The 23,734-nt window shown below is 41.5% G+C and overlaps 1 protein-coding gene across 1 annotated transcript in view; it reads left to right on the forward strand.

The window, feature by feature from the left end:
• The first annotated feature begins 3,164 nt into the window (after positions 1-3,164).
• LOC133402598 (NT-3 growth factor receptor-like) overlaps positions 3,165-23,734 on the forward strand; it is a 53,520-nt gene continuing 32,950 nt past the window's right edge. Inside the window, exons 1-5 of the mRNA XM_061676506.1 lie at positions 3,165-3,403; positions 18,055-18,129; positions 18,991-19,062; positions 20,125-20,196; positions 21,481-21,635. Of these exons, the coding sequence (XP_061532490.1) occupies positions 3,165-3,403; positions 18,055-18,129; positions 18,991-19,062; positions 20,125-20,196; positions 21,481-21,635 (613 nt within the window). The remainder of the gene's footprint in view (positions 3,404-18,054; positions 18,130-18,990; positions 19,063-20,124; positions 20,197-21,480; positions 21,636-23,734) is intronic.

Here is a 23,734-nt window from a genome sequence, read left to right on the forward strand (position 1 = left end):
CTCCTCCACATTGAGAGGAGCCAGATGAGGTGGCTCAGGCACCATATAGCGCTTTATGTCCACCATCATAGTGCTCAAAGCCCTTTATAAAGCCTCACATTCACCCACCCACCCACATTCATACACCAATGGGCGACTGCTGCCATCCAAGGCGCTTCCAGGCCCACTGGGAGCAAATTAGGAAGTGCCCAAGGACACATTGATATACGGACATTCGTCGGCGGAATTTGAACCAGAGACCCTTCAGTCACTCGACAACCCCTCTACCTACTGAGCCACAGCTGCCCTGGGTAAAATAACTCGAAAGGACTCGAAACTCAAAGTGTATGACTTGGGACTTGACTCTGGACTTGAGGGCAAAGACTTGAGACTTATTTGTTACTTGCAAAGCATGTTTTGATCCCACCTCTGGACCCTAGTGAGGATCAGCAGTTCAGAAAATGGATGGAAGAAAAGGAAGAAGAACAAGAACAAGAAGAAAATGAAGAAAAATAAGCCATTTTATGTGTAAGTGCCTTTCAAGACCCTCAAGGACACTTTACATCAATAAAACAACAGTAATCAGAATTATACAGAGGAAATAAAACATAAAAATGCCAGACAGTGCAATTGGAGTGAATAGGCGATGTTGAACAGGTGGGTTTTGAGTTTGCATTTGTGGAGGTCTGGTCGCAAAGAATTCCAGACTACCTCATGGTGCTGAGATGGGCAGGTGAAATGTAGGTGGATGGAGGAAAAGTATCTGACACTGCGAACAGGAGTGGCGATGAGGTCAGACAAGTATGGAGGGGCAAGGTTGTGGATTGCCTTGAAGGTGCATAGGAGGAGTTTGAACTGAGTTGTAAATTTGACCGGGAGCCAGTGAAGTTGCTGAAGCACAGTGGTGATGTGATGGAACGATGGGGTTTTGGTACAATGCATGCAGCGGAGTTCTGGACCTGTTGGAGCTTATGGAGGGACTTATGGAGGAAGGTGGAAGAGGAGAGAGATACAATAATCCAGATGGGAGGCTGAAAAGGCTGTGGACAAGGATAGAGGCGGTAGTGTGGGTGAGGGAGGGGCAGCGTCAGTCATGAGTCCCTCTGGAGCATTCACGGCTAGTCAGAACACACAAAACCCCTTAACTTTAACAAGCTGGTTTCCAGCTTCGTCTCTTCAGAACAAGTCGGCATGTAAGTGCCTCGCCTTTTCGCAAGCGACAGTCTTGGTAATGCTATCCCCCGCTAACATTTTTCGTTTATCCAAACGAGCGACAGCTTATTGACTTGGTCCAAAAGTTTCTCTCGGTTCTTTTGAAGATACTTCACTCCCTTGGCACCTCCTTTTTTTTTTTTACCCACAATAGTGGCAAATGTAGACTTGTTTCTTCAATACTGTACTGTACTTGTGAGCAAGCCTTGCAATGTGTGCATTGATATACTCTTCACAAATAAATCTGTTGTAAATCCACAGTGAGTCTTTCCTCTTGCCACATTTGTCTTTTGCCATTTTTTTTGGGACCCATATTGTGCTATCAAGATGAAAGACACCGAAATGGCTCGAGCTGTGGGTTGGGATCGAAATGCGCTACACTCCAGTGGCTTAGAGCGAGCGGCCTCCCCACAATGGCTGCACCGCCGGGCACAATTTGGCTGCATTGCAGAGCACAAAAGGAATGAATGAAACGTTTGCCCACTGCAACAAGGTTTCATCATTGGGCAATATTTTTGGGGGTCGTTATATTGAAGCAATGTTTTTTTTTTTTGTGTGGCCATATGCACCATATTACTGTACAGTACAGAATTGTTGTTTTGTACATTTTTATGGCCTAAAACACAGTGCAGTACAAGGTTATTGTAAATAAAAATGTTTGAAAAAAAGCAAATTTATTTACTGTATATAGTGCATTTCATACACAAGGTAACTCAAGCTAACTGTGGTTTACATGATTAAAAGCATTTAAAACAAATAAAAAAAACTGCTAAAGATAAAAAAAGCTTGAAAATGTTTGAAAAAAAATAGAAATTTTATTCAAACTTACCACGCTGGTTTGCTTCTTGTTGTAATGACTAGTGGTAAGTCGAGGCGGGCGGCTTTCATGAGCAGCAAGGAATTAGTGTGCTTCTTATTTCCAAACCCATTAATCAGATGCCGTAGACGAACAGCTTGACACAAACATTGTTACTGTAACAAAAATAGCATGTTCCAGACTCCAGAGACTTGTGTGTCGAAATCCTCTTTAAGTTAACGCCGCAGCCATGTGCACGCCATGTGCTCTGTGCAGAGCTCTGTGCGACAATAGCTACAAATCCACTATCGTGGCCGCCACGTCAATGCATCGCCCGGAAATGTCGCCACAATCGACAGCCATATGTCAATGCATTGCGATACCAATGCATATTGCATATCTGTGACCCAGAAATACTGTACGTGTGTCCCAGTCTTTGCCTATATTGTGCCACAGTGCCTGTAAACAACAGTTGTCAATTCTGAAAGATTTCAATAGCTGTGAGGCAGACTTTGTCAACACCAAAATATGACCACGGACACATGTACCGTCCAGATGGTCGAATAAATCGAGGTTCCACTGTATATCTTTTGTGACGCCAGTCCTTTAACCTTCCTGACACTCCTCTTTTCTTTATTTGGTGAAAGGCATTGCGTTGATTTTACTTACGAAGCTAGCTGTGTTGCTTTTCATTTAAGCTGAGTTATTGGCTTGTGCACTTACTTAAAGAAGTGCAGCAAGACCAGCAGGCATTTTTTCAAGATATAAATACAATTTAAAAAATAAATAAATAAATAAATAAAAGTCAGAGGATGGCTATATGAAATTTAAATTAGGGTTGCATTCCCCCCCTCCCCCCGCCTCCCTTATTCTCTGCAACTCGGTACCAAATGATATATTGCCCTGTCCTGGATCACTGGCTTTTTTTTTTGTTGTTTGGGGGGGGGGGGGGGGCCTGAGAGAGAAAGAGAGACAGAAACAGAGAGAGAGAGAGAGAGACACCAGCTTTTAACAGTGGTTGTTTAACAGGCATTATTCGAATGCTACTGCCGAATCAAACCACTGAGTGGTTGGAACGGAGGAAAACGTAACAAGAACATCGATCGCTGTGTCCCGCACACGTGGATGTACCTTAGCCGACAAGATTGAGTCACTTGTCATCCGTGGCCGTGACAACATGTCTGGATTTGGAGCTTCATTGTCATTCGATGTCTGGCGGGCACCTGAAACGTGGCAGTGCTGGAGGCTCGTCTTGGTGCTCGCCGTCTTCTTCCACAATGACCTCAGCTCACCGTCGGACTGCCCGCCCACCTGCGCCTGCTCGCCCAACGAAATCTACTGCAACAAGTCGGTCAGCAGTCGGTTCTCCCCGAACACTCGGAGCGCCGGAGAGCTTTTCCACAACATAACTTCCATGTAAGTGTACTCTTATTATTATTATTATTATTATTATTATTATTATTATTATTATTATTATTATTATTATTTTTAATGTGTGGGAGTGCCCTGTGACGGACAGAGTGAAAGTTTTCCCCAAGTCGTTTTGGAATATGGTTCCAAAATGGTCGCCGTGCACGTTCATCTGATTTCGTACGTGGACCACATCCAGGTTAGAATACTGCAACTCGCATCGAATTATTCAAAATGTTGACCAAATTAATGGTCTTCTATGAAATTGGGTAATACAACATTCATGCAACATTTTGTTGCACTGGGAGAGCGTTCAAATGTTGTGAAATTATTTGGAAGGTATTGCAATAAGTATAAATGATGTGAGGTTGTCATTGTTGTGTATGTGCAGAGGTCAGCATTTTTTTCTTTTTGTTAAACTGATCAATGCAAAGGGCTACCAGTTTGATAGACACTTTGACTTTAATAATATCCATCCATTTTCTGTCCTGCTTCTCCTCACTTGGGTCGCGGGCGTGCTGGAGCCTATCCCAGCCAATCGCAGTGCATCTTTAATCATATGTTATTAATAATTCCATTCATCTGTGCAGACACTGATGGTAATTGTTTCTCATAACAAATAACCTGGATTGAAAAAGGGGGGAAGCAGATAAATATGCAGCAATTTCTTTCTATAAAGCTCTGCAAATGTTGTATGTTTGCAAAGGATCACTTCTCCAACATTCCTCGAAAAATCACACTGTTATTTTTTAAGCTACTCGTGTGGCCTTTGGGGGCTAATTGGTGCCTGCGGGCACCATGTTTGTGCCCCTGATGTCCAGTATACTCTATGGTCGGTGACAGTAGATGATTCTGAAAAACACAGGAACAAATTAAGATCCCGTTTGTTATTTGTCCTAAAGTTTTATTTCAAAACAATTATTGGCCTGCAGGAGAAAGTAACATATGAGAGCATATTCAGTGGAGGCTGGTCTCGAATACTCACACTTCTCCATGGAGTGTGTTTCTTGCGTTCCCGGGTATGTTTGCAAACACCATCCTCTGTTCCCTTAAACGTATGAAACACAACACCTGAATATCGGTATTTACATAAAAGTGACATGAGAAATACGCTTGAACTGGGCACATTTCCCTGTCCTCAGGCCTGTCTCCATGCTCCACAGAGCAATGGAGAATGGTGGAATTTAATAAGAGTCCATTTGAACAAGACCTTTTGTGCGCACAAATGTGAGTCTTACTGTGTTTAACTGTGCTGCATTCAAATATTTTAGTTATCATATTTAGTGGTTATAATTACTCACTCGTTGAATAAACCATGGGTCCAACATTTGCGTTGTTTTTGAGCTGTTAGTGTGTTGTCTGTTGGCCAGACAATAGAGGAGCGTTCCACCTGTACACTCTGAACCACGTGAGGATGTAGTCTAAAACACAAGACGGCAATGTGTGCGACAGCGTTGCCGCAATTCAGTCGTGTCCAAAATCACTAAACCCATTCTGCTTTCCTCCTCATCCACTTCATCACATTCGAAGTACGGAACAAATATATTTGTCAAAACAATTGGCATTCTATGAACACATTTTCATGTCATATTCTTGAATTTGGAAAACATAACCATTGACATAATTTTCCCATTTCTAATAATAATAATAATATAAGACAAAGAATAACTATAGCAGTATTTATATTGTACCTTTTAAAACGTGTTTACAAAGTGCTTTTAACAGACAGAATAGCGCACATAAGAAAAACAATATGACCAATTGTCATGCTCATACATTGTATGAAATCACCGGCAGCAACAAAATAACAAAAACAAACAACCAAAAAAAAACAATAACAACAAGATTGAGAAACCCAGCCAATTCAAAAATCCAACAACCCCAACTGAGACCAGAAGATAGATATATACATCCTAACAACAACAACAACAATAATAATAATAATAGGGTGGCACAGTGACCGACTGGTTAAAACGTCTGCGCTGCCTCACAGCTATTGAAGACCCAGGTTTAAAACTCCCCGCCTGTGTGGAGTTTGCATGTTCTCCCTGGGCCCGTGTGAGATTTCTCACTCCCGTTTCCTCCCACATCCCAAAAACATGCATGGTAGCTTAATTGAATACTCTAAATTGCCGTAGATGTGAATGTGAGCGCGAATGGTTGACGGCGTCGATTTGAATCAGTGAGAAGCCGAGCTGCTGCACTCTGAACTAGCTGGAGGCGAGAGAGGGATTTTTGTTTTTACCGGTGAGGAGTGAGTTGCAGTATTCTAACCTGGAGAAATTTAGGGCATGGCTCAATCGTTCATGGTCAGGTTTAGTAATTGTAGTAATCGTGATCGTATTTTGGCTATGATGCATATGTCAAAGAAGCATGACTGGATGACCATTTTTTGGTCTGCGTAGCAGTGACACTTTGTGGCACTCAATTAATTGCCAAAGAAGCAGCATACGAATAGAATAGAAATAAAATCGGGCCGAAAACCAAACCTTGTGGTTTGAGGTGGGAATTGATAAGATTTTATCACTATCAAAGTAGTTCTACACAATCTTCCACACCAAAAGCAACCATTTTATGTTTTTCAAAATGATGTCTGCACAAGACTTTTTTGAGCAAATATATGTTTTAGTGGTTATTTCATATTTAGCATTTTTATACTGTATTATTTGAGACCATCCATCCATCAATCAATTTTCTGCAGCGCTTATCCTCACGAGGGTCGCGCATGCTGGAGTCTATCCCAGCTGACTCTGGGCGAGAGGCGAGGTGCACCCTGAACTGGTTGTCAGCCAATCGCAGGGCACATTTAAACAAACAACCATTCACATTCACACCTACGGGCAATTTAGACGCTTCAATTAATCTACCATGCATGTTTTTGGGATGTGGGAGGAAACCGGAGTACCCGGAGAAAACCGACGCAGGCAGGGGGAGAACATGCAAACTCCACACAGGAAATCCCGGATCCTCAGAACTGTGAGGCAGATGTGCTAACCAGTCGGTCCCTGTGCCGCATATTATCACAAAAATCAAGGCATTGCAATTGTACAAATGAATAATACTGTTTCAAAGACTTAATCAATAACAACATTATTAAAATATTTACTTAGCCCTGACAACCCAAAAATGCTTTATCTTGGGCCTTGATGTTGTGTACGCTGTACACGATGTATGTTATGTATAAATATTGGCTGGTTGGTGGGAAGATCATCTTAGGGCAACACTAAGTGTGTGTGTGTGTGTGTGTTTGTGTTTGTGTTTGTACGAGTGTGCATGTGCGTGTGTGTGTGTGTTGCTTGTGTGTTATGAGTTTAATTTACCTTTTAATTACTATAGTGCATAATGATGATTATATGTATGTGTTGAAAGGACCCCCTTGAAGGTGAGATGATGCATCCCAACGGGCTATCCTTGAAATAAATGAATACATAAATAAATAATTATATTGTATTTTTTTTGTATAAAGGCAGCGGCCCCAAAATGTTTTAGCGCCATGATCATTATCATGTGAATGTCTTTTGTGTTATTTACACATAATTATTAATCATAGCGACAAATAAACACGTTATATCGATGCTTTACATAGGACAGCCGAATGCTGTTTTCTGAAGAGTTACGACATGACGACAATGACACAGTGCTGTAAAGTGCACGTTTGGTGCACGTTTTCTTAATTTTATGACGAATAAACCTCTCGCCAGCACACAGTTGTTGTCCGTGAATTATCATACATACAAATCTGGCGATGAAATTGTCGACTTGAGGGTAACACCAATTTCCTGTCAACTTTTTGGCCATTTTCAGCTGGCGAACGTTTTCGGTAACTTAGAAATTTGTACTGCTGAGCCGACCAGGCCGGCGTCAATAGGTAAGTGGCAGCCGCCACTGCGTGAAGTGAAGTTATGCTGGGAAATGAAAGTATCGTTCAGGAGAACCGGCATTGTGTGCAATTCCAATGGAATCGGTCAATTGGACCAGGTTCTTAGTCGGAACTGGTTTTCAAATCACACCCCTACTTGTGGTACACCACAGGCAAAGTTACAGGTGGATGAACAGTGTTGAAGTATAGTGTCTGCGGAGGTTCACTCTAAACCTGCTGGTCGATTAAAATAGCGTGGTGAACGACGTCGAAAGCTATGCTTAAATCACCAGAATGAGCATTGAGCCCTCCTTTCTAATCTGTTATTAAAAGCAGGTCTTTTGTTACTTTTAGGAGGGCTATGTCAACACTATGACCAACTCAACTACAACAGTGTTAAACATCTCTGAGAAATGTGGTAGGGATGATTTCAATCATAGCAACATGGGCACCGGCACACTTTCCCTAAATTTCTCCGGCATCTTTTCACCTTTTAGAATTCGATCGAACAACCTGGTCAAAAACTCCACAGCCATCTCTCCTAGATGCTTCCATACATCCACAGGTACTGTATGTTATCAGGACCAAGTGCCTTTCCATTTTTCGTCCTCTTTAGTGCCTTTCTAACTTCCCCCTTAATATTCATTGCTAGGTTCCCGGTCCTCCACCCTTACATCTTCAACTCTTCCTTCTCTCTCATTTCCCTCATTGAATAACTCCTCAAAATATTATTTCCATCTATCAAGCACACTACTGGCACCCGCCAACACATTTGCATCTCTATCCTTAATCACCCTAACCGGCTACACATCCTTCCCATCTCCATCCCTCTGTCTGGCCAACCTGTATAGAGGTTTCTCTCCTTCTATACTGTCCAACCTGGCATACATGTCATCATATGCCTCTTGTTTGGCCTTTGCCAGCTCTACCTTTGCCTTATATCTCCTTTTATTCTTGTTTCGATGCATGGGCTGATTACCATGTTAAACGTATACAGCCATTTTGAAAAGTCAAGGTTTCAATTACTATAACACTGTCCATTACTAGTAATTAGCTTTTTTTTTTTTTTTGTGGGAAACAATATTAATGAAGGTGCCAGGTGTCTAATGGAACTGTTGCTAACTTGCTGCACATGCTGTGCAATGCACAGTCATTGCATTACAGTCCCTTCTAAGACAATCTTAAAGAAAATGGCAGAATATTTCCAGACAGACAGATGACACCGGATCAGCTCCTCAAAGCTTGAGGGACGTTTATCAATGTCATTCTAAACTATAGACAAGGTATGTGGATGCAGATTTTTTTCCTTTATTTGTACATAAGTTAACATAATATTTTAGTGTTTTTAGTGATTGTTTCCATACATCCATTTTCTGAGCCGCTTCTCCTCACTTGGGTTGCAGGCGTGCTAGAGCCTATCCCAGCTATCATTGGGCAGGAGGCGGGGTACAACCTGAACTGGTTGCCAGCCAATCAGCAGGGCACATACAAACAAACAACCATTCGCACTCACATGCACACCTACGGGCAATTTAGAGTCTCCAATTCATGCATGTTTTTGGGATGTGGGAGGAAACCGGAGTGCCCGCAGAAAACCCACGCAGGCACGGGGGGAACATGCAACCCCGCTCCTCAGAACTGTGAGGCTGACTCTCTAACCAGACGGCCACCGCTTAGTGATTTTTTTTACTTTAAATTTGTTTAGTAGAAAAAAAATCATAGATTTCAAAGTAATATATTTTAGAGGGTGTAATTTAAATACTGTAATACTGCGGTATTTTTGCTCAAGGTTATTATACCGTCAGAAACTTTGCCTTCGTCTTCTTAATCTTCCTCCCCACCACAAGAGTCATTTTACACACCACCATTCTATGCTGTCTAGCTACACTCTCCCCTACCACTACCTTACAGTCAGTAACCTCCTTCAGATTACATCGGCTGCACAAGATGTAATCTGCTTCAATGTTATGTTGTTCTAGTTCCGCTCTTGTAGTTCACCCTTTGTTCCTGCCTCTTCTGTTTGCTAAAGCCATTTCCATCCTTTTTGCAGTCTACCACCATCTGTCCCTCCAAGTTCCTTTCCTGGATGCCAAACTTACCCATCACTTCTTCATCAACCATGTTTCCTTCACCAACATGTTGATCACAAACTGCATCAATCACGACTCTCTGGCTGGGATGCTCTGAATTACCTCGTCTAGCTCCTTTCAAAATGTCTCTCTCTTCTAGTTCACATTATTTCTGTGGGTCATAACCACAAATTACATTAAACATAACACCCTCAATTTCAAGTTTCAGCCTCATAACACAATCTGACACTCTTTTCACCCCCAGGGCATTTTTAATGAACTCTTCCTTTAAGAAAAACCCTATTCCATTTATCTTTCCATCGACACCTTGGTAAAATAATTCAATAATCCCTGCCCCTAACCTTCTGCCTTCCCACCTGCTCTCCTGGACACACAATACTGTATAGCTACCTTGCTCCTAATCATGTCAATGAACGCCCTAGCTTTTCCTGTCATAGTCCCAATACTCACTCGTGGGCCTGTTATTGTGATAGGCTATACTATATGGTACGTACATGTTTTCACCTACTACTGTCTATGATGACCCAATCAAATTACGGCCACATGTTTATGTCCCACCCATTTTCCCGGCTGTTGCGACTATCACCTGTCAATCACTCTTCAGCTAACGCTACTAGAACCTAGTAGATAGTCAGCTGGACCAGAGTGAAGATGGACAAGAAAAAAAACAACCTCCAAAACGTAAAGGGGGTGCTGAGAAGTGGAGGGATAAAAAAAAAAAAAGGCCAGACACAAGAAAATAACAGTTATTTGGCGATTGTTCGAGTTACCTATCGCCACACAGGAGTCCGTTGCCAGCACAAGTCGCGGTGAGCCTGGCCCTCAACAGCTGGATATCAACAAACACAAAAGATGTAGTGATGTAATGGTAAGTTATGTTTGAAAGTTTTTGATGCTTTAGGTAGAAATGCTTATTTGGATTTCATTAATTTGGTTGCTAATGGCGCAAAGTGCTGACTATAGCCTCGTCATATTAGCTCCCCGGGCTATACATTTCACAGAGTTCAAAATTAGCATCTTTCAATGACCAAATGTTTCTTATATTTGTCAACCTCCATCCATCCATCCATTTTCTGCCGCTTATCCGAGCTCGTGTCGCGGGGGTAATAGCTTTAGCAGGGACGCCCAGGCTTCCCTCTCCCCAACCACTTCATCCAGCTCTTCCGAGACGCTCCCAGCAGAACGATGGCGTCCCCAGCGGGAGCAGTCTCCAGCACCCCCTCCAAGGACTCCAAAAAGGGTGGGTACTCTGAACTGCTGTTTGGTGCATAGGCACAAACAACAGTCAGGACCCGTCCCGCCACCCAAAGGCGGAGGGAGGCTACCCTGTCGTCCACCGAGGTGAACCCCAACGTACAGGCGCCGAGCCGGGGGGCAATAAATATACCCACACCTGGTTGGCGCCTCTCACCGTGGGCAACTCCAGAGTGGAAGAGAGTCCAACCCCTCTCAAGAGGACTGGTACCAGAACTTCTCGACCTCACACACCAGCTCGGGCTCCTTCCCTGCCAGAGAGGTGACATTCCACGTCCCTAGAGCCACCTTCTCTAGGTCCCTGTCTTCGGCCAGCGCCCAGCTCGCACTGCACCCGACCCCTATGGCCCCTCCCACAGGTGGTGAGCCCATGGGAAGGGGGACCCACGAAACCCTTCCGGGCTGTGCCCGGCCGGGCCCCATGGGTGCAGGCCCGGCCGCAAGGCGCTCTCCTTCGAGCCCCACCTCCAGGCCTGGCCCCAGAGGGGGGCCCCGGTGACCCGCGCCCGGGCAAGGGAAACCTAGTTCCATTAATAGTTTTCATCATAGGGGTCTTTTAGCCATGCTTTGTCTGGTCCCTCACCTAGGACCTGTTTGCCATGGGTGACCCTACCAGGGGCGTGAAGCCCCAGACAACTTAGCTCCTAGGATCATTGGGACACACAAACCCCTCCACCACGATAAGGTGATTGCTTCCAGGAGTATTTGTCAACCTGCTTACTGATAATGTTATTTTCTCTTTAAAATCAAGCTGTTACTAACTTTGAGCTGACAGCTACGAAATGAATATGAATGAATGTAGCTTAATTTGTTTGTACATGCGCCATCCTTTAAACATGGGATCATCAGCAATCACAACAATCAGTAATTTCATTCCAGAGTGTATATTATTAGGCCTCCACAAAATGAGAAAAAAACCTGCAGTATTGCAATATGACGTGTGATAAATGAACGTATCGCTACAAGATTTAAGATTCTGATTTAGACAAGATTTAGAATTTGTTACCGTGTCTTAGTTAACTTTCTCATTTATCTTATCTGGGTTCAGGTTGTCTTGGCGATAGGTTTAGCGTGCATGATTTCAATAACTCTTAAAGATGAACATTTAATAAATTGTGCAACCTTACTGTGTATGTGTCTGGCTTAGTCAATCCTTCTGCACAGGATGTCATGTCAGTAAAACTTCAGTAATGTGTATGTCCATATTTTGTTCTCTCTCAATCATAGGCCAGTATGCATGTTCCATAGGGGACGCCCGATAGGACTGTGACACTCAAATTGTCTCCAGTTCAGTGATTGTCAAAGCGTGCTATGGGTACCACTAGTCTTATGCTGGCTCCCTCTATTGGTATTTGAAAATCCCTGAATTAAATGTTCAAAATGTAAACAATGTTACAATGGCTTAAACTTTTTATTTTTTATTTTAATTTTAAATCCAGTACAGTATATTTGTTGAGTACAGTTCAGTTGTATATAACGTTTAAGTTCAAGACAGTTGCATTTAAGAATTTTAGAATTATTTGTTTCCTAATATTTATTTAGGTACAATTTCTATTTTAACTTTTGTGTTCAAAATAACCATCCATCCATTCTCCACACCGCTTGTCCTGTTCAGGGTCACGGGGAGCTGGAGCCTATCCCAGGTGACTTTGGGCGAAAGGCGGACTACACCCCGAACTGGTCGCCAGTTGCAGGGCACATATAGACACGGACAACTATTCGCACTCACATTCACACTGTCACTGAGTAGGAACTGAACCCATCCTGCCTGCACTGAAGTCAGGCGAATATATCACTACACCATCAGGGACTGTTCAAAACATTTGACTTGAATTAATAACTTATGTACATTTGACTATATTTCTAATTTACAGTGGCTTATAATAATATTAAATATACTTTTAAAGAAAGAAACCGGCCTCGTTGTTGATGAATACTGACTATGACGTTGCTGTATTTTAATGTTGGTCGTTCTGGTGGTGCTTAGAGATCCAAGTATTTTTGGAGGTGGTACTTTGTGTGAAACATTTGAGAAGCACTAATCTACATCAACCACTTCAACTCGCCCTCCTCTATTTAAAAGCAACACAATGGTGAGTACTTTATATACTGCAGTGTCATGCTGGTTCCAGATACCTTGCATCACTTCTAGGATCAGTAAAAGGGGGGAAATCGAAATGAGAGAGAGAGAGTGAATGAGCCTAGTCTGTCAGTCAGTGCAAGACTGCCAGTAAACAGAGAGAACGAGAATAAGAAGCAAGTGAGCGTGCAGCTCGGCGTTTGCAAGGGCTTTCATCATTTTTTTTTTAATGCATCTTAAGACGGACTGCATCACAGTTTTGTTCTGTGATTGAAGCTCATCGTTTTAAGTTGCATTTCAGGTGTGTACTCACACCTTATGACTTAATTCTCGGGGTGTGTGTAGATGGTAGTCCTTACTCTGTTCCTTTCGTCTTGATGTTTTTAGTTTTTTGGTTTTTGAGGTTATTAACTACTCCATGAATCTTGGTCCAAAAGAGTATCAAATTCAGTTGCCGGCTGGCTGGCATAAACTGGGTCGTTCCATCGCTCCCGGGCCACTTTTCCCCCGCAGTCTGCCCCTGTCCTAGGCTCTGTGCTTTCCTCATCTTTTTCTGCCTGAGAGCCCGCCTTCCACCTCTTCTTCAGCTTCGACACACAGTACCTGAATTTCCACCGGCACCCTATGAGTTAACGGCGTCGATGGTAGTCGTTGTTAACCCAGGCTGCGACCGACATGCGGGAAAGCTGTAGATGCTCCTGGAAACGCAAGCTAAACCCTGAATAGGAGGGTTACTCGCGGGTGTCCGGTGGGGAGACATATCTGGGAGTGACACACTGGCAGTTCAGTTCACAGTTCAGCTTCCATTTCCTCTTTCTCTCCCTGGTGATGTTGCTCAGTGGAGCGGGCGCTGGCACAGACTGAGTAAATTAAGTTTGAAGTTTAGTTACTGAGCTCTTATTATTTGGTCATGTGAGTGGCCAGTGAGTTAGCCACAAGAGACGGTTTGTTCTTTCACGTGTGTCAGTATTGCCCCTTGTGTTTAACAATAAAGTTACTTGAACTTTGCATGTGTGTCCAATGTCCATGAACGTCTGTTTATTTTGTTGATAAGAAATGAATGGAGAAACTTGAAAGTTGAATTCTGAGAAATGCCCAAGTTGCCCAAAGGGTGAACAAATACATTTTGCATTGATAGACCCATAGAAATGTGACCGTATAAAAGTTCACTGTACTCAACATTTCCAGGTCGACCTTTTGGCAATTTGACTAAAAATTTCACATTTTCGAAGTTTCACAAACATTCGTTAGTTGGCACCCCTAAATCTCAATTGATTTCCTCCAAACTTTGCAAAAGTAATTTTTATGTTCATTGGAACAAAATTCATCCATCCATCCATTTTCTGAGCCGCTTATCCTCACAAGGGTCGCGGGCGTGCTGTAGCCTATCCCAGCTGTAGGAGGCGGGGTACACCCTGAACTGGTTGCCAGCCAATCGCAGGAACAAAATTCAATGTCAGCCAAATTGATACTTTGAAATTAAAATTTCCCATTCAAACTTGATGCACCCTAATATATATATACAGTGGGTACGGAAAGTATTCAGACCCCTGAAATTGTTCACTCTTTTTTTTTTTACATTGCAGCCATTTGCTAAAATCATTTAAGTTCATTTTTTGTCCCACATTAATGTACACACAGCAGTCCATATTGACAGAAAAAAACTACGGAATTGTTGAAATTTTTGCAGATTTATTAAAAAAGAAAAACTGAAATATCACATAGCCATAAGCACTCAGACCCTTTGAGGTAATACAGCCATGAGTCTTTTTGGGAATGATGCTAGAGGGTTTTCACACCTGGATTTGGGGATTGTCTGCCTTTCCTTCTTGCAGATCCTCTCCAGTTCTGTCAGGTTGGATGGTGAATGTTGGTGGGCAGCCATTTTCAGGTCTTTCCAGAGATGCTCAATTGGGTTTAAGCCAGGGCTCTGGCTGGGCCATTTAACAAGAGTCATTGAGTTGTTCTGAAGCTACTCCTTCGGTATTTTAGCTGTGTGTTTAGGGTCATTGTCTTGTTTGAAGGTGAACCTTCGGCCCAGTCTGAGGTTCTAAGCACTCTGGAGAAGGTTTTCGTCCAGGATATCCCTGTACTTGGCCGCATTCATGTTTCCTTCAATTGCAACAAGTCGTCCTGTCCCTGCAGCTGAACTACACCCCCACAGCAAGATGCTGCCACCACCATGCTTCACTGTTGGGACTGTATTGGACACGTGATGAGCCAGTGCCTGTTTTTCTCCACACATACCGCTTAGAACTAAGGCCAAAAAGTTCTATCTTGGTCTCATCAGACCAGAGAATCTTATTTATCACCATCTTGAAGTCCTGCAGGACTTTTAGTAATCTTCTTAGTAATCTTCATGCGGGCTTTCATGCGTCTTGCACTGAGAAGAGGCTTCCGTTGGGCCACTCTGCCATAAAGCCCCGACTGGTGGAGGGCTGCAGTGATGGTTGACTTTTTTTCTCCTATCTCCTGCTGCATCTCTGGAGCTCAGCCACAGTGATCTTTGGGTTCTTCTTTACCTCTCTCACCAAGGCTCTTCTCCCCCGATGACTCAGTTTGGCCAGATGGCCAGCTCTAGGAAGGGTTCTGGTCGTCCCAAACGTCTTCCATTTAAGGATTATGGAGGCCACTGTGCTCTGAGGAACCTTAAGTGCAGCCGAATTTTTTTTGGGAATCTTTGCCAGATCTGTGCCTTGCCACAATTCTGTCTCTTTGCTCTTCAGGCAGTTCCTTTGACCTCATGATTCTGATGTGCTCTGAGATGCACTGTGAGCTGTAAGGTCTTTTATAGACAGGTGTGTGGCTTTCTTAATCAACTCCAGTCAGTATAATCAAACACAGCTGGACTCCAATGAAGGTGTAGAACCATCTCAAGAATGATCAGAAGAAATGGACAGCACCCGAGTTAAATATGAGTGTCACACCAAAGGGTCTGAATACTTACGACTGTGTGATATTTCAGTTTTTCTTTTTTTGTAAATCTGCAAAGATTTCAACAATTCCGTTTTATTTCTGTCAATATGGGGTGCTGTACATTAATGAGGAAAAAAAAAGAACTTTAATGATTTTAACAAATGGCTGAAATATAACAAAGAGTGAAACATTTAAGTAGGTCTGAATACTTTCCGTACCCACTGTGTGTATATATATATATATATATATATATATATATAAAATTAAGGTCCCAATGTGTCTAATGGAACTGTTGTTAACTTGCACCTCATGCAATGACTGTGCATTGCAGTCACTACATTCCAGTCCCTTCTGAGAGAATCTGATCCAAAACAGGGCAGATCATTTCCAGACAGAAGAAACTGGATGATCTCCTCAAAGCTTGAGGCACTGGATGTTTCTCAATGCCAATCTTAACTTTAGTCAAGTTATATGGATGCTGATTGTTTTCCTTTTTGTTGTACATACAGTAATTTGAAACATATTTTTTTGTAGTGATTCTGCTTTTTCACTTTACATTTGTTTTTTAGAAAAAACGTTAAAGCCTAACATAGTTACAAGCTTAATTGTTTTTTTAAATACGTTTTGTAGCACTATGTAAGAGCAGGGATCACCAACATGGTGCCCGCAGGCACATGAGGAGTCTGGGGTCAGTTCTAAGAATTGCTTACCACTGATGGGAAATTGTGCTTTTTTTTAATCTATTTAAGTGTTAATATGTATTTATTTAAACTTAACATGAAATATGTTTATTAATGTACCAAATATTCTATATTTATAAAAAATTGATTGTGTACAATGAAGTAAATTTTTTTATTTGTTCAAAATAATAGATTTTTGACCTGTCATTAAAGTACCGCAGTATTTTTGCTCAGGGTTATCATATGGTCAGAATCTGATACCGTCCCATAACTAATTGAAGCAATGAATAACTGATCCATATAGAGGCTAATGTCATGACTTTGGCTTCCAACAAAATGCCGTTTTGCTCCCAGATGATGACATGTTTTGGGTGCATATGTGACTAAAATAGTTGGAGAAAAATATAACTCACTGACTTTTAAATTAAAAAATAAAGTAATATTGAAGTCGTCTTGAAAATATCGTGGGACAGTTTAATTTGGCTTGTATTCATTTCTTGGCCCTCCACTTTCTAATCATTACTCTCACCATAAAATGTCAAGTTAAAGAAGTCTTATACGATGCACCTTGACTGAAATGTTTTCAGTCAAGGTGAAATATGGGGTTTTCATATCCATATTGAGTCCCTGGACTGCTGTCACTCATTGTTACTCTCTGTACTCAAACGTCCTAATTCCTACAGTTCAATATGGGTTGAGGATTATTATTATTATTATTATTCATCCCTCCATCCATCCATTTTCTGAGCCGCTTCTCCTCACTGGGGTCGCGGGCGTGCTGGAGACTATCCCAGCTGTCATCGGGCAGGAGGCGGGGTACACCCTGAACTGGTTGCCAGCCAATCGCAGGGCACATACAAACAAACAACCATTTGCACTCACAGTCACACCTACGGGCAATTTAGAGTCTCCAATTAATGCATGTTTTTTTTGGGATGTGGGAGGAAACCGGAGTGCCCGGAGAAAACCCATGCAGGCACGGGGAGAACATGCAAACTCCACACCGGCGGGGCCGGGGGTTGTACCCGGGTCCTCAGAACTGTGAGGCTGACGCTCTAACCAGTCGGACACCGTGCCGCTTATTATTATTCATTGATGACAATTATAACTAAATAAGGTCAGCTTCTGTTTCATAATGTAAATTCATGCATAAAGTTCATTCTATATCCTACTTTATGTAAACAGTAAGCCAACAGTTCTGGGTTCTTCATCACTGCTGGTAGAAACAATTAGTTAGCTCGGGTCCCCAGCTAACAGCAGAAAGTCATATGCTACTACGAAGTAGCTTGTCAATTAGAGTGGACCCCCGCGGTTTGTCGTCCCAGGATTCATCTGTCTTTGGATTTTTTTTTTCAATTTTTTGTCATCTTTTTTTGGAGGAAACCAATTCCAAGAAGTCTGATTGGTGGTTTATCCCCGCTTATTCAAGCATTTGTTTGGGTTCCAAATTTTTTTTTTTTTGTAAAAGAATAAATAAATTAAAAAAATAAACAACCAAATCCTTTTAGGGGGTTGAGGAACATTTTAGGGGGGCTTGAAGCCTCCCAAAATAGGCCTAACGATGCAACGATATATATATATATATATATATATATATATATATATATATATATATATATATATATATAAAATGTATTTATAGCGCCCCCCCTGGAGACAACTTCACCAGCTGCAACTGATTAGGTTTTACTTGTATTTATTTAGTGTAGATCACACTATAACTCTTACCATTCATAGATTTTCTGCCGATAACTGACATACTTTCTGCTTCTTTCCAGACATATTGAAAACTGGACTGGTCTGCAGACCTTAAGAGATATTCACATGGAACTCTACACCGCCTTGCAGAGGCTGTACGTCACAAGATATTTTTCTAAACATTTGCTGGTCACTTCAAATGCCTCACTAGGAAGATTACCCTTATTTCGGTCAAAACACGCACACAGAGTTAATAAGTTAATGCTTGCTGAGCTCATTGAGGTACACTGTTGTTGTGTGACATGCTCACGTTTTGTGTGACACGTAGTGCTTGTTTACATAATTTTTTTTCAAAAAATCTTTTAATTAAAGAAAAACACATCCATCCATCCGTTTCCTGTACCGCTTATCCTCACTAGGGTCACGCCTATCCCAGCTATAATCGCATGCCAGAGAAAATCCGTGGACCATAATGAAATTCCGTGAAAGTGTGAAAATGTGTCAAATTAAACAAAGTTGGACCTTTTTGGCCCTGAGTCGAAGCAGGTGAGCGAATACTTGCCATGTAGTGTACTGCATATACACATTGTAAATGTATATATGTTAATATTATTTTGACTCTGTCACTTAATGTCCTGTACCATGTAATTCAAGGATTTAAAAAATATATACATACATTGTTCAGGACTCTGGACTACCTTATAGTCTCATGTTTTGGGTGCTCCATATCCTTCCACAAGGAACAGAAGTTTATGCATGCTAAAAATAATAAACAGCAGTTATGATCATGCCATTTACCAGTTAATTGATTTCCAAACTCAGAATCCAAACATACAATATGAGCAATTTTGTAAAAACACCGCATGAATCTGACATAAACTTAAAAAACATTTCAATATAGTAACTTGTTTAGGAATGACACCTACTTTTTTCATTACTTTTTTCAGCAACTGTGTCTGTCTGTAGACTTCTCTCAAAATGGCAGCAGCAATAATTTCCTGTTTTTTGTATTGTAGAACACTTATCAGGAGCAGCCTGCATACAATCCAGCCACATGTTTTCTCCAAAAATCCCCAACTAAGCTACATGTAAGTGTTCACACTCGATCAAACTCACAACAAACAGTAAAGTCTGCAGATTATTGAGACGAAAACCCTCGAAGAAAAAAAAGACTACAGAAAGGTTCTGTACTGGTTTTGTTCCCGTGGAAGGATTACTCCATTCACCTGCCAAGTCTGGGTGTATGGGACTGAATAGCCGGATCGGATGAGCAGCCTAAGGAATGCACTCATGCTGGTGTTGATAATTGCTCTTTAGATCATTCACTGCACACTGTCAATGATGCTCAACTCTACTCAACTCAATATTATTTATAGAGCACAGCAGAAACAAAATGCTTTACATTAATACCAATTGAACATAAGACAATTGAACATAACATCCTTTAGAAACAATAAAACAACAACAATGTTAAAAAAGAAACAAATAAGACACTAAAACAAGGAAGAGTCTTGAGCTGTCTTGAAAGCCAAGGAATATGAATGTGTTTTAAGGTGGGTTTTAAAAATGGATAACAAAGGTGCTTGTTTAATGTGGACCACGAGGTTGATCCATAGTTTGGGACCAGCCATAGAAAAGGCTCTGTCCTCACTAAGCTTCTATTTAGACTCGAGTACCTCCAGGAGCAGCTGGTCAGGTGACCTTAGGCAGTGGGTAGGAGTGTACGGATAAAGCAACTCAGAGAGGTAAGACGACTTGCAACGAACCCATTGTCAACGAGCTCCATCTCTGAATACCCAGAGTAAATTGAATGGGAGTAACAGTGCAATTTGTAAGGACTTGGCTTTGGGACAGGAGGGCCAGAGTTGGAATCCCTCCAAGCTAAATTCCAATTAGATATTGTATGCTAGTCTGGCAATGTGCTGTTAAACAAGGTACTTAACCCCACATACTCCGCTCAGGGGCGGGGTATCTAGTGGTTGTATGACTTGAACTCCTTGCCTGCACACATGGTGTTGGGCCTGGTTCTTTGAGTGGTTTAATGCATACAACACAATATACACAGCAAAATTAAAATTCTATTTCCCTTGAGGCATAAAAATGACTATAATGAAATAAAGTTGACATATTTATTTTGTACCCTCCTTTAGAAATCTGTCCAAGAACCCAATGCTGACTACATTGTCCTGGCAAGTCTTTGAAAATCTGCAGCTCATGGAACTGTAAGTTCATATTTTTCACTACTCAGTCAGTAGACGGTAGCGGAGTTGTTTGAATGGCTCCCTTACAAATCTTGAGGTTCTGGATTTGAATCTCAGCTTGGATACTCCTGTGTGGCATTTGTGAGTTTTTGATGTGCTTGCTCCTATATGTGTCCTGTAATCAGAGATAGTGCAACAGGGCAGAAACTAAGTCTGGCTCTGAGAGGCGCCTTATTGCAACTACAACATGTTGGGAATCCCCTGGACAGAGCCCCGTTCTAGCTGTTGCTGGCTGGTGGCTATTAGGGGAGCTGAAAGTTGGTTGATATTAGTCCATATCAATGACAACTGAAAACCCGTAGATGCTGCAATAACACATCGGGAAAAACAGCAGACGAAAAGAGCTACTGGCAGGACGGAATGCTCGAGAACCTAACAAAGCTGGCAAGGTAATGGCAACAAGCGAAGTACAATTTCTCGGCGCTTTCCCCCTGCGTCTCCCATGCTTAAATGCACTGCTGATGACAAATCACCAGCAGCTGGATCGCGAGAGACTCCGCCCACCGACCTGCACCCAGGTACTGCACAGGTAACAAGCAAACAAAACAGGATATGACAAACGGAGTAAATGTAGCGTGTTACTACCCATTTCTGCAGAGGATACATCAGAAATACTTCGATTTAAGATACCCCATGGAAGCCCCTCGATGCTCGATTCTCGATAAGACATTTAAGACGGTCCTTGATATGTCGGCGTGAGAGCAACTTCTGGGTTGCTTTCAATGTTTGTAGGAGCAAGGAATGCTGCAATTAGGAGAGTTGAGATGAGCCCCGTGACACTTTACGGCACTGTGTCGTTACTGTCATAAAATGGATGGTAAAATATCTAACCAAAAATTAGACTCGTAGACAGTCACTTCAAAATATGCAAGTCGATCTTCAAATACAATACAAGCAAAGCTAAAATAGAAACAGTGAAACAGAAATGCTTCGTTCTTTGGAGCCAGATGACGATGTTGCGTGCTGTGGAACCCAACATATGATAAGGTCGGTGTTGTGACAAAAAGTGAGACGCAAACCAAACTGAGACCAGGACGTAACCAGCAGGTTATCCAGGGGGCGATGTTGGCCATGGCCTGTGTTTGAGAAGCGAGCTGCCTGTCAGGGGAATCATTCATGCGAGAAGTGCCACTGCATAGAAAAATGACTCACTTGAAAAGTGTGCTCTCCTGATATGTAATAGATTTGTCTTGCCCTTTCACTTTTGGCATTCTTGCATTTGTTCTTTTCTTTTTTTCATTATAGACATTTAGAAGATGTGATCTTTGATTGTGGGTGTAGGATCCGTTGGCTGCAACTATGGCAACAAAGGGGAGATGTAGGACTAAGTAGCCAACAATTATACTGTCATAATGGCTCAAAGAAGATTCTGCTACAAGAAATGAACGTAAGCGAATGCGGTAAGTTTGCATTTTTTTTAAGTTTACGTTTTTTAGTATGTCTGACGTTGCTGTGTGGCTCCATTCTTGCAATATAAAATTGCAAGAAAAAGTACAGTAAGTGAACCCATTGGAATTACCTGGATTTTAGAAGCTCCAAAATTACATTGCTGAATAGATATGTTGTGATATCACTGGGGAACAATTTGGGGGGGAAAAAATCTGTTGAGTTAGATTTTTATCCTGATTAAAACTAAAATTGGCATGCTGATTCCAAAAGCGCAGTCAGTTTTTTTCTCCTCATCTTACCCTCCACATAAGCAAAATTCCACTGATTAGCTGTAGTAAGACTTGCCAGCCGATTATGACTGGAATCATCTACAGCTACGTGGCAACTTGTTTGTGCAGTCACAATTGAGTGCGGTGAGAGGTGTGTGCAACTCCCAATAGGTCAGTACTATCAATATCTGCAAACAGAAAGCTAACATAGTAGGAATTAGGAGGATTTGTGCCATATCCTTTGTAAAATATAATAGTGTTAAATAAACATTGCAGTCATGCCTGTTTCTTTAATATTTCATTTTATGTCAATATTTGAAAAGTTTTATAAAACAAGCACATGTCTGTTAAGTACAGTATTTTTGATATTCTTTAAGAAAACAGGGATCTATAGTTCAAAAACTTGGCGTGATAGTGAAAAACTGAGATCACTTTTGGATTCTGCACCCAAAAATTAGTTAAAAACAACTGTCAGACCTAACTCGACAAAAATTGTGTTCCCCAGTGAAGTGTTGCCATTTCAAAAATGTTTACGCGAGCGGAAAACTTCTCCCCGGCGTCTCGCAATTTGATTTGCAGCAGGTACTACGCTGGCACACCTTTGTGTGCTGGTTCGCACCTGGCTTTTCAGATACGTTTTATGAAGATGCAAAATCAGTCAATCAATCAATTTGTCTCAAGTTGAATAAATTACATTGCACTTGCTAAATTCATATATTTGCCTATACTCTAGTCCTTCCGCAAAAATCGAAATGAACCGCATGGCAATTAGCGTGTATGGCAGACACAACCTTGGTTGTGTCCCTTTTCCAGATCAGCTTCCACATCTGTTCATATGTGCAATGAATTTTGCATCTGATTTTGCATGAGGCTCCAATGTGCTGTGTGGAGCAGGAAAGAAAAGGCACAGCAGAAAACAAAAAACCTCATCCTAACTGTGTAGCATGGTGAAGTGGTCATCATGGTTTGGGAGTGCGTTGCTTTCTCAGGGCCTGAATACATTATCATATACAGAAAAATGAATTCCCAAGTTTATAAACACATGTTGCACGAGAAGACCATCTCTCTGGCCATTGACGCTTGTACAAACCCCATAATGTAACCTAATAACGACCCATAAAGTAATAAATGTGCACTTTTTAAAACGTAGTAGGCCCATAACCTAATAACTGGCCAATAACTTACCTATAATGACCTATAATGTAATAACTATTGGCCAATAACGTAATAAAAGTCCTGGACCTATAATGTAATAACTATTGGCCAATAACGTAATAAAAGTCCTGGACCTATAATGTAATAACTATTGGCCAATAACGTAATAACTTATTACATTATTGGCTGGTTATTATGTTATTGGTGTGGTAAAAAAAAAAAAAAAAAGAAGAAATCTTTGCAAATGTAATAACTAAGCCCAAAACATAATAATATACTCATATCACTTTATTTAATTTTTTATGTTTGCATTTAAGTCCCAGCCCTGGAACAATGATTTGCTGCAATTTATCATTACGGAATACAGATACAGTAATCCTCTACTTCGTCATAGTTCGTGCTTCGCGGCCCTGCTCGATTGAAGATTTTTTATTAAAGTTGTTACTCCATCTTTAATACTTTTTGTACAATATTTTTGTGTTATCCATTGCTCTTGATCACACTCAATATATATATGCTTAGCCCTGCCACGATTACACATTTTTAAAAATGATTTATTTTCCCAAAAACTTCCATGATGAACGATACTATCGTTGTTTTTTTTTTTTTCCATGCCACTGTAATAATGATATTAGAGCACAATAAAGAATTGTACACATCTTACAAATTCTGCCCTTGTAATCAAA

The sequence above is a fragment of the Phycodurus eques genome, chromosome 5 (assembly GCF_024500275.1).
Source record: "Phycodurus eques isolate BA_2022a chromosome 5, UOR_Pequ_1.1, whole genome shotgun sequence".
NCBI classification, from domain to species: domain Eukaryota; kingdom Metazoa; phylum Chordata; class Actinopteri; order Syngnathiformes; family Syngnathidae; genus Phycodurus; species Phycodurus eques.